This window comes from Sander vitreus, chromosome 3 (assembly GCF_031162955.1).
Source record: "Sander vitreus isolate 19-12246 chromosome 3, sanVit1, whole genome shotgun sequence".
In the NCBI taxonomy this organism is placed as follows: domain Eukaryota; kingdom Metazoa; phylum Chordata; class Actinopteri; order Perciformes; family Percidae; genus Sander; species Sander vitreus.
Genome location: NC_135857.1, coordinates 24506851 through 24520386, shown reverse-complemented (window position 1 = coordinate 24520386; position 13536 = coordinate 24506851). Strand labels below are relative to the sequence as shown.

Here is a 13536-nt window from a genome sequence, read left to right as displayed (position 1 = left end):
ACAATTTCATACTGACACTTTTGAGCAGATCCTCAAAGGTCAACAAGCTCACAGAGAGAGTGGAGAAAGGAGCTGGTCTAGGTTCATCTTTGATGCAGACTTGAATGCCCTGAATGTCAATGAGCTTAACAAACACTGCATGTTGTCTTCTTTCCCTCACTGGATACTTCATTGTAAACATACAGGACAGTGTGATGGAAGCCCGGGGTCTAATCCAAACAGTTCAATGTATGCCATTTGAAATGTTATATAAGATATATTATGCAGACAACCAAAACAAACAACTGTTCACAAGTTCAGAGCCACCACCTCTGCTTGAATTTAATTTGCTGAATTGATTCGACCTCCGGATCGGTCCCTTCAACACCCTGGAGGGTTGTTCTGGGTGAATCGTTAAATCGGGGCATCATGGACAGCGCAGCTCTGTGTTGGTATCACCATGGGCATTTGTTGTGACTGCTGAACCAATCTGAACCAATCAGTTTATTAGCATAGAGCCTCTACTGTTTATTCTTCTAACTTTTACAAACTTTCTTCAAACATTTTAAGCACTGCAGATCTGAACAGCCCAACTTTTCTTTACTGTGTAGCTGTAAGATGCTGTATTACTAATTGAAAGGAAAGGATACAATATTTATGTGTGACTGGGGAGGGTTGATGGCTGAAGAGGGACATGACATGTCCTCTAACTAAAGCTGAAAGTAGAAACCTGGCCGTGGCTGACGCCTGTCCAAGTCACTTATAAATTTGACTTCCTCCTGTCATAGCGGCTCACAGTTTTCTGCTTTTAAAAACTTTCCTCTTTTCACTTCTTTTTAAAGCTATAGTGTGTAGTTTCTGTCGCTCCCATGAGGAATTCTAAGTAATGACAACAAAACTGTCAGCGCGTCCACATGATACAAGCCTTACGTGATTGTGCCCCCACCCCTCCTCCACGCAGTTGCCAGTAGCCAAGGAGGACACGGGGGATTAAAAAAAACATGATGGACTCTTCAGAAGAGGTAATTATATTCACTCGAGCTTCTGCGCGGGAAAGTCACCGGACGACACAATCTTCTGAACATAGTCATACTGAGAAATACAGAGAGAGGTTTGTGGAGCTGATATTCTTAATTAGCTTTGTAGCAACTCATTTGGCAATGGCTTGAATGTAACGGATCAAAAAGTTACGCACTAAAGCTTTAAAGGAGAATTCCGGTCGATTTCAACACGTAGCTCTATAAATAAGCATATGCCTATTTTTTTTAAATATTTTTGTATCTCTTTTCGGTGTTGTTGTTTGTAGACGGTCCCTAAGTCTTGCTGTCTCAACACCGGAACAAAACAGAGCTACTGCAGTCAGATTCACTGTGTTCACTCGGAAGGAATCACTTCACATGGGTAGGCACGCCATGTTAAGAGGCTAAAAGCACGTTTAAAACTTGCCCTGTTTTAGCCTCCTGGGTGCTAACTGTAACAGGAGGATAACACGGTGTAGGCAACACCGATTGTTTTCGTTTTTCTCGCTACTGACAGCACTCCAAATTTACAAACAACAGAGCTACGTGTTGAAATCGACCGGAATTCTCCTTTAACTGTTTAGTATGCGTCCGCTACAAACGTATAGACCTACTGGATGGTATGCTGGATGGTATGCATTGCATTCAAGCCAAAAAACACACTTGTCATAAATATAGCCTATCAGAGATTTAGTTAAAATGAACATACATGAGATACTGTACTTAATCTGCTCTTTTTATCTCAACTATTACTCTCTTATTTTTAATACATTCTGTGTGTGTATATATGTACATATATTTATACTTATATTGTTTGTTCTGTTTAACCTGCTTGTTTAACTTATTTTAGAGAATGTGTGACGTGCACCTACAAGACCAAAACAAATTCCTTGTATGTGTTAAAAACGTACTTGGCAATAAAGCTTTTCTGATTCTGATTCTGATAAAAGTGAAACTATTCAGGCCTCACTGTTTAATAACCCACAACAATCTGGTGTCAGCTAACATAATTAACAGATCAGATCAATCTAGTGACAATGTCTGACATGCAAAAAGTGGAGGTCAGTACAGGCAGCCAAAACAATCAATACTGACTTTGCTGCATCAGAATGTATTTATAGAAACACTGGCTGCTCCCTACCAAGACGCAAGAGAAGAAAAGAAAAACTGAGTCCAGAGCATGCAGTTTTCTTCTGAACAAGCTGGCTTGTTAATAGAGCTGGTGAGCTCTCACATGCTGAGCAGTTTGTTCTTGCTATCAAATCATTTGTAGACTTGAACGTTCACTCAATGCAATGGCCAGTGTTGGGGAGTAACGGAATACATGCACCGGCGTTACGTATTCAGAATACAAATTATGAGTAACTGTATTCCGTTACAGTTACAATTTAAATAGTTGGTATTTAGAATACAGTTACATTGTTGAAATCTATGGATTACATGATGATACTTCTCTGTTTCACAAGTTTATTCACTCTCTAAATAAATAAAGGCAACTCCATGCATTTTCCAGAAGCCCCAACATGAAAACAAAAAAATTAGCTATTTGCGTGATCAGTCACAATGGAGTCGGAACCGGCAAAACAGAGCCAGGTCAGGAATGCCTTTCTATCTTGGAAATTCAAACAGCATTTCACATTAAATAAAGAGAAGGGAGAACAAAATATAAATGTGCAGTACAACTTCTGCTTGCCAGCAAACATCCTCCTTTCAGCATCCAAATTACTCCACCTCCAATCTGAAGAAGCATCTTAAAGTAAGTTTTTTTTTTTAATTAGCCAAGGGTAGTCGTCTGCTGTAGTTTTACTGGTCACCTTGCTATTTTATAGTTGACGTGCGACTTTACATTCTCCTACATGCTGATTTACTATCCCCAGAGCCGTTGAAAGACTAGCCCCGTTTGACATGTTGGCTAACGTTAGCTAAAATTAGCTCATGGTAGCTTAGACTTAGACTTAGATTTTTGTAGTATGCAGTTCGGGACTACAAATACAAAAATCTATTTGCTTGTTCAGGTACACATTCAGCCAGTTGGAACAGAAGAACACACCAGAATAGGCCTGTTTAGTAAGCTGTATGGGATGGCTGCATTCCTACACTTATAAAATGCAATTCAATGTGGAAGTAATCCAAGTATTCAGAATACGGAATACGTTACAAATTCCATTTTTGGGCATGTATTCTGTATTCTGTAACGGAATACGTTTTGTTTTGTAAGTATCCTTCCCAACACTGGCAGTGGCTGATATGTTTTTTAATTGGATGGACATATGAATGACTTTGGGAGGCAAATACAGAGTTGCCTCAATCTACAATTGTTTATGTCAAACCATTGTATTAGAGAAAAGGTCAGACTGGTCAAATCAAATAAGCTTGTGTGTGTGTGTGTGTGTGTGTGTGTGTGTGTGTGTGTGTGTGTGTGTGTGTGTGTGTGTGTGTAACAATGAGTAAAGCCAACAAGACACAGTACATCCACTCACTCCAGAGGTATATAGCGAAACAAGTGAGCAGTGGAGTGAAACACCTGGGCAATCAGGACTAAATTCAATCTTACACAATTGTTCTGTCCAAATTGACATGTCAGGCTGGTGTCTCTCTCTGTGTGTGTGTGTGTGTGTGTGTGTGTGTGTGTGTGTTCATGGTTAGGTGGAAATGCTTTTTATATCCTGACAAGAGGCTCCAAGGAGACTTGGTTGGCATTTTCTAGGATTTTTCTGCTCTGCTTTGCTATTTTTCAAATAAAGATGTGTACACTATGTGAACAAAAGTTTCATAAACTCCTGCATTTTTTAAACTTTGCATTAACTTTGCACAACTTGTAGTTGCATTAATACATTTAAAAATAATGCTCATTTATTGTGTCATTAATCTTGGTATTTCTATTCTTGTAAATTTTGAATTTTATTTCCTAAATGCTTTCCCCGAATTACAGGAAACATAACAAATATCACAGACAACTTAAGTGTCATTTTCAGTATTCCATGGATATTATATTGTACAACAATGACACAACATAAACAAACAAACTTGCATCCACTCCCAATAGCAGTATTGTTGGATTACTAATAAAACAATTGGACTTAGAAAGATAAGACCAACAAACTTGCTATTAAGTACCACACACACACACACACACACACACACACACACACACTTCCCCATAGGAGAACTGCACATAGTGGTACCAGCGCAACTGTTTGAAAAAGCAGTATGTAGACCTTATGTTGTGTAAAACGCACAAAGGCAATATCAGGCACAGCAGGGCGCATTATGGTTAAGATGTGCACAATCATAAGTGCTTTTGGGAGAGATGACATGGCGACTACTGGGAAAAAGTCATGCTAAATCGGTGCTTTAGTTTTTGTGGAAATGCCGGGGATTTGTCAACCTGATCCAAACATGCAGTATTAAGGAGGAGGGGGAGATCAAATCGAATGTAGCACGCGCTCTTGGAGAGGAGGGGATGAACCCGGGGCACTATTTAATTCCAAATACATCTGTTTTTGCAGCCTACTGATGCAGATATATTGTAATGATGATCTGTACACGTGATAGAAGATGTAGGCTAAGCCTTTTGAAATATTTACCCTATAACCTATTGTTATTATTATTATTATTATTATTCTCTGTGTCTGTGTACAGTGTGCATTGTGCTTGTAGTTGAGGATAGGACAAGTTTCCGAGTGTCACACAACTTACCCTCCATGCAGAAAATGACCATCCAGGCTATCCATAGGTCCGAGTTATGAAACTTCACCATGGTTCGTAACTGTTCAGTGACTGGTTCTCAGTTGTAGCCCAGTGCCTCCTTCTTTATTAAATCTCAGCTCCGCTCACAGTTTCCTTTGAATATAAGTAGCCTAACTGTTCCTTCTCAAGGCATGTGGCATGAAAGCAGTCCGGGGTTTGACGCAGCGCAGACCAGCGACATTTCCCTAAAACAACGTGAAATGTGTGGAGAAAACAACACAGAGAGCATTTCTATCCAACGGGCACTTGTCTCTCCTTCGGGCGCTTTTTTACTTCCTCCTGTTCTTTGGTAGCTGCTGGTCACTCCAAGACTGTTTTCTTTCCTAGACTTCTCCAGTCAATTTACGCACACTTGGTACAACTCAATGTACACCTGCTGGTGAACAAAAATCTGCCGGCTGTCGCTGAAAGTGACTTACAAACAGACCAGAAACTGGCACTTTACCCGTCCGCTTGGTGAGTCTCTCCAACGCGTCTTGTTGCGCTCCATGGTTTCTCGTCTGTTCTGCTGTAGCTGAGCTGACCAGTGTGCAAATCAAAGACAGTTGGAAACAACACGACTTCCTGTTGATATTTTTCAAAATAAAAAGCCCATTGGACGTTTTCCTCCGCAGCGCTGTGAAAAAAAAGACTTTCTGGCAATGTGAGACTAGTTACGAAGTGGCTTAAGGACAGAGAGTCAGCCCGTCAGTCAGGGTTGAACCACTTCACGCCTCTCCTCTAGTGTACTCCCTACACTATTCTGCATTAAAAAAGTCAATTCTCGACAAAAAAAGGAAAGCAAAACGTGTAAGAAAAAAAAAAAGAGTATGAAATTGGTGAAATCATTTTGTGAAGTCACTAAAACTTCCTTTAACAAACAATTCAGTTTAAAATGAAAACCATCCACTCCCAGATAACAGCACACCATTTTACGCCACACTACTGTTCAGTAGTCTTGAAGACACTATCCAGTATAGTCAGCCAGGATAAGCCTTAAATTGGCCTACAATTAATAGGACTGCCAGAAATACACCAGAACTCAGAGTGCTTTTATTTTGTAGGTAAAATCCACCTGGCTTCTTGTTTTAGTCTGAGTGTGTTTGTGCGGCTTGACGGCGCTCAGCAGCAGGTGATTGAAATGAGCTCAAGCCCGGCTGTTGCTGGGAGACCGCTGACGCCGACGTGAGCGAGAGAGACATTCGTGCCCTCCTGCGGTGCGATGACAGAACGACCGACAGAATAGAAAAGAATAGAATAGAATAAGGTAAAATAAGATAGAAAAGAATAAGATAGAATAGATAGGGTAGATCACAATATATAAGCGCAAAATAGACTAGAATAGAATAAAATAAGATGTTTGTATCTTATACATATAAGACATTTGTAATGTAAATATCAGTGCAGTGTCGCTGCAACACAGATGACTGTTTCACTCAGATGAGTGTTTCACTCAGTCAAAGTCTGTCACACATTAGATGCAACAAGAGAAACAGACACAGCACACACACAACACAGACTGCACTGCAGATAAACTGTGTGTGCAAGTGTGGGAAAGGCAACATTACTTTTGAATTACCTAATGAATCAAAGCATTGCATGTAAATGTGTAGCAAAACAACAATGTGGCTGTTAGAAGTGATTGAAGGTTGAAAGGAACTACTCAGTGATTAAAAGAAGCAGCTGAGGAGAGTGCATCAAACAACCTGTGTCCAGGTCTCTAATCACTCTGATCCACTGATCACACATAGCTCACCTCAGCACTAAATAGCTGCTTATATCTTTTCTACCTCACAGTATCTGTGAGTAGAGCAGTTTGTTAGCTAAAAAAAGCATCTGAACATCAAAAGAGAAACATTGTGACTGAAGTATTCTTTGAATTTTCTTCCCTAATTTGATTTTTATACTTAGAGAAAGCGAAAATCAAAAGCAAAGATGTGATGGGGGCAGTGCTCTACACATGCATCTCTCCATCCCTCCATTCTCGCTTCTGCCTAGAAGTTGTTGGCAGAAATTCACAGATGTTTAGCTGTCACTGCAGACAAATAAGGTACAAGTTAGAGGATCTTAAGGATGCCCAGAGGCCTTCACAGCCCTCTCTTTATTCATCTCTCACTCACTTTCTCCTTGTGCCAGAACTTTCAACTTTTTCTCACATGCACCTTCAGCTCAATCTATGAGCAGGTCATATTTGTGATATTGCATTGGAATTTGCGTCAGAGGGAAAACAACATCCAGTGTAAGGAGCACACAAAAGCACTGTGGAAGACAAAACATGATCTACAGCATGACTTCTGGGACACTATACTGTACAGTACATGTATGAGGTTCTGTGTGTGCCAGAAATGAGCTGATTCATAGTCTTAGGCTGCTTTTAGTTTATGTATAGCGTGTCAGAAAACAGCAAAACTACAAATAACAATTTCCTAAGGCCAAAGATTACATCTTCAAATGGCATGTTATGTCTGACCAACAGTCCAAATCCCAAATATCCTCACTTGACTATCACATAAGACACAGAAAAGTTGCAAATACTCACAGTTGTGAAGCTGGAACCAGAAAATATTTGGTATGTTTCTTAAAAATGGGCATATATGATTATAAATATCAAAATAGTTGCTGATTAATTTTCTGCTAATCGATTAATCGTTTCAGTTCATGCCAAAATGCTGCGGTTGCATGCATTTCTTTTAGGATTTTATAGCAATTTTATGGCTGGTGATTGCACCTGAAATGCTCTGTGCTATTTCCATTAACCAAAACCCATGGACATGCAAAGGATGTGCTAAGTCAGATGGCAGAAGCAAGAAAAAATCAAACAAGCAAATGTACAATGTCATGACAATGTACAACAATGAGGAAATATGTAAAAAGAATGGAACAGTTATGCCATTCTGAAAATAGAAACCCTTTTGGCATAAATACAACTTGAAAGAAAATGTTGTAAATCATCCATCATTTCTCCAATCAATATTTCCTAAAAATAAAATAAAGGTTTGAGCATGATGGATGGGTTACATTTGGTTTCTTCAGCAGCCCCAGAAAGATGCATGTTTGATTTATTATTGATTCCTCTCTGAAAACGCTCCATTTGTCTTTTTTCTGCAGCCCCATACAAGATTCAAAAGACGTGAAGGAGATCCTCAACGCTAAATGTTGTAATTCTCTTGTACCGACAGTCCGGAGTTCACGACAACTTGAATATTGATGTCAGGTTAGGTAAACGGTTGATCCTTTTAGTGCATTGTGTATTTATATATATACATATATATATACATATATATATATATCTATATCTATATATATATATATATAGGCTAATATTAACACTGCAGAGGGTCATTCAGCATAATCAGTACGTTTACTGGATACTTTACATTTTACTAAATGAAGAACTTATTTATGTAAGTGGATTATTTTTGTTGTTACTTTTACTTCTGTAAAGGATTTAAATACTTCCACCTCTGGTACATTGATACCTGCTGATAGTTTCCAACCAGGTCAAACAAAGCACTCTGCAGACATTACACATTCATTAAGGACCAAGGTTTTCAATTTTCAATAGTTTTAGTCCAAAAGAATTTGACACTTATCCATGTGAAGTGACTACATTAAATACAATTCATTTATTTTATATAGATTTTTTTCTATTTCCGTTTTGTCATTTCAACAAAAGTGATATAAATCAATTACAATGTCAAACAACAACATGATCTATATTTTCTTTTGTCAATATGTAAACAGTGTTATAGAGAAACTCAGGAGCAGCTTGTCTTCTAGATACATGAAGGTTCGGGAGACTTTGATGACTTATACAGAAGCATTTATTGAACTTGATCGAGGAGAAATTTAGGCAGACAGTATAGTTTAACCACCATATGTTTTCGTGTAGTGCCGTCCCAAACTCTGAGGTTCCTGTGTCTCCCCCAGATGCATATACATCTCGCTCAAGCTGTCAAGTTTGTTATGCCAAGATATTGATGGTGCCAAAACAAAAGATGCTCACCTAAAGTTCACCTAGTTGAGTCTCTCTCTCTCTCTCTGGGATGTATCTTAACGTGTGGCAGGCCTCTTTACCCTGTTTCCACCGACCTCCAAAAGGAGAAAGTCCTAAAACAAAACATTCCCTTACCATGCAGATGCCTAGACTCCCTCAATCTGTAGAAACGCAAAAATGTATTCATTCATGAACAGGTTTGGTCATTGGGGACTGGTCAAATATTCTCGTTCCCTGACCTGTGACCTAGGAATGAACTGATGTTGACTATGTTTTCCCTCATCTTACCACAACATGGTGTTTCTGGAAATTCCACCACATACAGTATATGTACAAATTTCAATCTTGACAATAAAACTGCTTTAATATATTTGAACTTTAAACTGTGATTGGCCTTAAAAATAGATAACACTGCCATCTTGTGGTGACGAAAACACACTTTACTTGACAGAAGAACTTGATGGAAAAAAACAACCTGCAGGCATTTTGTGGACATTTATTTCTAGGAATCAGCAGATTTGTTTACACAAGACCAGCACATTTCTGTGATGCCAGTGAAAGGACAGGAAGAAAAAGAACTACTGCAGTCATTTGTCTTTTGTTTACACATTTTACTTTTGTTTCTAAAGCATAAGCTACATTAGTTTTCTAATTTTCCCAGTGCAAAACCTGCCCTAAAAATGCCTGTCGGTATTCAATTCCAGTTAAAAAGACTTAAGAAATTATGTTGAAATCAACAAAACAAACATTATATTTCAAGGTATTTCTCCTAAATACAATCAACGTGAATTTGAGCCAACCCGAATCCAGACTGAAAGACATTGTATATTTGTGCGCTTTCCAAACAATTAACCACAGACTCGCACACAGGTAAATTGGATGAACAATTCAAATAAACCACGGCCCCCAACCACCAGGAGCTGCTTTCAAGTGCAGGCGGAGACATCAGAATTCTATGCACACTGCACATTCCTAATCTCCCACTTCCACACCTATCAACATAAACTTGCACAGTGGTAAATCATATTTTACATATTTTCTAAATATATTAGCCTACATTCCTACACATGTAGCTACGAGGTTCTGTTGAAGCATTAATCCTTTTTTTATTTTATAGCATATGTTGCCACATTATCTTGACTTTGTACTTTGTTCTGTTCGATTTTGTCTTTTACTTACGAGGTTATGTTTAAGGCTGCAACTAATGATTCTTTTCAGTTTTATTTAAGTGCTTTTAGTTTTTAATTAGTGTCTTGATTAATCAATGCAGTATTGTTTGTTTTATAACATGTCAGAAAAAAAGAAATGCATGAGAACCTTTATTTGATACTTTTAAGTACTTTTTGCTGATAATACTTTTGTATGTGAGTATTCTTATTGCTTCTTCCACATACTTCCACCTCTGGTCCACTGATACCTGCTGCTAGTTTCCACTCAGGTCAAATGAAGAACTCTGCAGACATTACACATTCACTGAGGACCAAGGTTTTCAATTTTCATAGTTTCTGTCCAAACGAGCTATTTAACAATTCCACACATCCATGTGAAGTGACTAAATTAAATACAATTAATTGATTTCTTTTTATTATTATTATTTATGTTTTGTCATTTCAACAACATTTATTTAAATCAATTACAATGACAAACCAAAACATTGTCTATGTATTTTTTTTGTATTCTTAAAATATAAATCTTGAAAATAAAGCAGCTTTTATCTACTGGGACTTTTAACTTTGATAGACCTTAAAAATAGATAACGATGACATCTTGTGGTGAAGAAAACACACTTTACTTGACATAAGAAGTTGAGGGAAAAAAACAACCTGCAGGCATTTTGTTGTTGGAACATTTATTTCTAGGAATCAGCAGATTTGTTTACACAAGACCATGTTTTCATGACACAAATGAAAGGACAACTACTGCAGTTGGGGTGGCTTCTAGCTCACCCAGTAAGGGTGTTCACCCCATGTTGGCTGAGTCCTGCAGCAGTGTTCAAATCTGACCTGCTTCATTTTGCTGCGTGTCATTCCCCATCTCTCTCCCCTTTTCATATCTATCCACTTTCTAATAAAGGGAAAAGCCCCAAAAAATAATCTTAAAAAAAAGAACTACTGCAGTCATTTTGTCAATAGACAACATCGTAATAGACTAAGAGCAGTCCTGTCTCCTAGGAAGCATCATTCCTGAAATGACAAAAAAGGACAATGCTGTTACTGCAGAAAGGATACATGGTTTATTAAAGAACATCTCAAGTGTCACAGCTCCTTCTGTATCTTTAATTAATTAATCTTTGTGGCAGCAGCATGAGCCGTAACAAACGCCAAAATTGGAGCAGAAATGTTAGGGAGTGTTAGACCAGGACAGGTATAACTGCAGGTTGTGTCACTCTCATGGAGGTGATTATACAACAACAGTTCCTTTATGACTCCCCTATCTGACCTGTTTCCTTTTGCTTCAGTCATTTGCATGGAAAAACCTTATTCATACAAATGTGACCAAAGTGTTCTGTTTCCTCTGAATAAAACTGCAACAAAGGTAAAGGAATTAAGGTGGAACATAGGTGAAGAGATAGTAGAAGTTGCTCGGAGTTTGGCTGCAGGTTAATAAATAAAAACAAATCTGCAGATCTGGAAGGTTTTCACATGACAGCTATAATTAAATAAAAACCGCACACACACAGGAGGCGGTTGTGGTTGAGTCACATCTGATTAAAACTTTCACTGCTGTTAAGACTTGTTTTGGTTGTTCTACAGGCGTCAACCTTTGACAAGAGCTGTGACAGTTACCTGTTGAGCTTCAATTTATTGCATGTCAAATATGTGATCAGCAAGAGATCTCTCAGAATGAACTGCCGCATTTGGGCCTACCCCGTCACTGCTGGATGAAGATGAGTCGCCTGATTTTTTCCCCTCCTTCTTTTCCTTTTTCTTTTTGTCCTTCATCTTGTGGTCTTTGCCATCTTTGTCCTTTGACTTGTCCTTACCTCCAGACTTGTCTTTGCACTCTCCCTGAAAAATGGCAAACGTTCACTTTGAATAAATCATTGTGTCGGTTTAGTCTTCAAGGATTGTGTTTGATTCCAGTAATCACAATGAATCAATGTAAAGTAAGAACTGTGTGTACACAGGTGTATTGTGCCCAATTAGCTGGCAGCAAAATTGCACAGATTAAACAGATTTAGCAGAGAAGCAACCTTTTGGTATCAGTTTTTGAATCTACCCTGACAAGAGCCACTTGGCTAGAATCACAAGAAGGTTCACTTATTAAGCATATTTGATAGAATACACATAGTCCTACCTTATCCTTCTTCTTTGAACCTGTTTAGGATGAAAAAGATGGGAAAGTATCAGGTTAGATTATATGTGATATAACAATCAGAATTATTTTGTGAATCTGAGCGCAAAAGCAACCTCTTTACACAGCAGGAGTACCAATACATCTTGTTGACTGTCTTTGTTTACACATTTTACTTGTGCTTCCAAAGCTTCTAATTAATTAGTTTCATTCAATAATTAAGCTGTCTGCTGCAACATCTGACCTAAAATTGCCTGTTAGTTTTAAATTCCAGTTACCAGGATTTGAAAAATATTGTTAAAGTCAATGGAGATAAACGTTAATATTCAAGGTAAAAAAAATAAGGCTAAATGCAATCAATGTGAATTTGAGCCTACCGCAATCCATTGTGACTCCTTCTTGTGTGCTTTCCCAAACAAGTGAACACAGAGTCTCGCAAACACAGGTAACATACGTAGGTAAACCTCACCTAAACCATGTCACCTAACATAACCCCGCCCCTTAACCACCGCTCCCTCTAGGTTAAACATTCACTTTTATTGAAAGTTAAGAATGGTATTACAAACCTGCACAGTGGTAAGTCTGAATAGGGCACATTATTGCGGAGTGTGAATAATTCGAGGCAATGATATGACTGTTATGCTATGATATATTTAATATACATATTGTATCAAAAGTAAAAAGTAGTTATTATGCAGAACGGCCCATTTCAGTGTTTTGATATATAACATTAATGTGTAACTAGCATTTTAATGTTAGCTGTTCCAGGTGATTTCAACTCTTTCTTCTCTCTCTTGATGACCATGCTGTGTTTTACATCGCAAATAAGTAATACATAATTATTAATTCGTTATTGAGTCCTAAAAGTTCTTTTTGGTAATGAATAAATCTACATGTACTAGTAAAGTATTTCCACCTTTCAAAATTCTGACATACTTACGCAATATCTTCTCTTGGAAGTTACAATGTTAACTATTTTTGAATATGTACTTTTTATCATTAATAGTGTTATTATTATTGTTGGGGATAAAAAGCTAAGCCTGGAGAAGAATGTGACTATTTTATAGCTGTTCGTAGCTATTATTAGGAAACAGTGTGTAATCTACATCTAACAATGACCCTCAGGTTAGAGAATGTAGAACAGCTTGTTTGTCATGTCACGTGATTGACTCTGTTTGTTGTTAGTTACAGAATACCTGAAGGAGATCTCTGGTTTCACCTGAGGACAGATTGGCTTCATGCTGCACACTTAAAACTCTAAACATTTCTTAATTAAACTCTGTTTTTTGAGAAACCTCTAATAAGAATGGCAATGGTCTCCAACATGGAGAGTGCAGGAAATGGGTCCTGACTCGCATAAATAGTACCACCACCACAGGTTGCTTTAATTTGTAAACCATCAGAAAAATAAAATCTCCTCCACTACTGCAGCAAAATACACTAATAGAAATTAACCTTAGTCACAAATTGGGTAACAAAATATCCAAACATATTTATTTGTCTCAACATACTGATCTT

The 13536-nt window shown here is 38.0% G+C and overlaps 1 protein-coding gene and 1 long non-coding RNA gene across 2 annotated transcripts in view; both read right to left on the bottom strand.

Annotated features, from left to right (window-relative positions):
- igsf11 (immunoglobulin superfamily member 11) overlaps positions 1-5242 on the bottom strand; it is a 102665-nt gene extending 97423 nt beyond the window's left edge. Inside the window, exon 1 of the mRNA XM_078246653.1 lies at positions 4698-5242. Within this exon, the coding sequence (XP_078102779.1) occupies positions 4698-4758 (61 nt within the window). The 5' untranslated portion in view covers positions 4759-5242. The remainder of the gene's footprint in view (positions 1-4697) is intronic.
- Positions 5243-10556: 5314 nt separating this feature from the next.
- On the bottom strand, positions 10557-12484 carry LOC144515633 (uncharacterized). Its single transcript, XR_013501759.1, has 4 exons — positions 12396-12484; positions 12022-12041; positions 11592-11732; positions 10557-10907 (listed from the first exon to the last, which is right to left on the bottom strand). It is a non-coding gene; the product is annotated as an uncharacterized LOC144515633 (long non-coding RNA).
- Positions 12485-13536: the final 1052 nt, after the last annotated feature.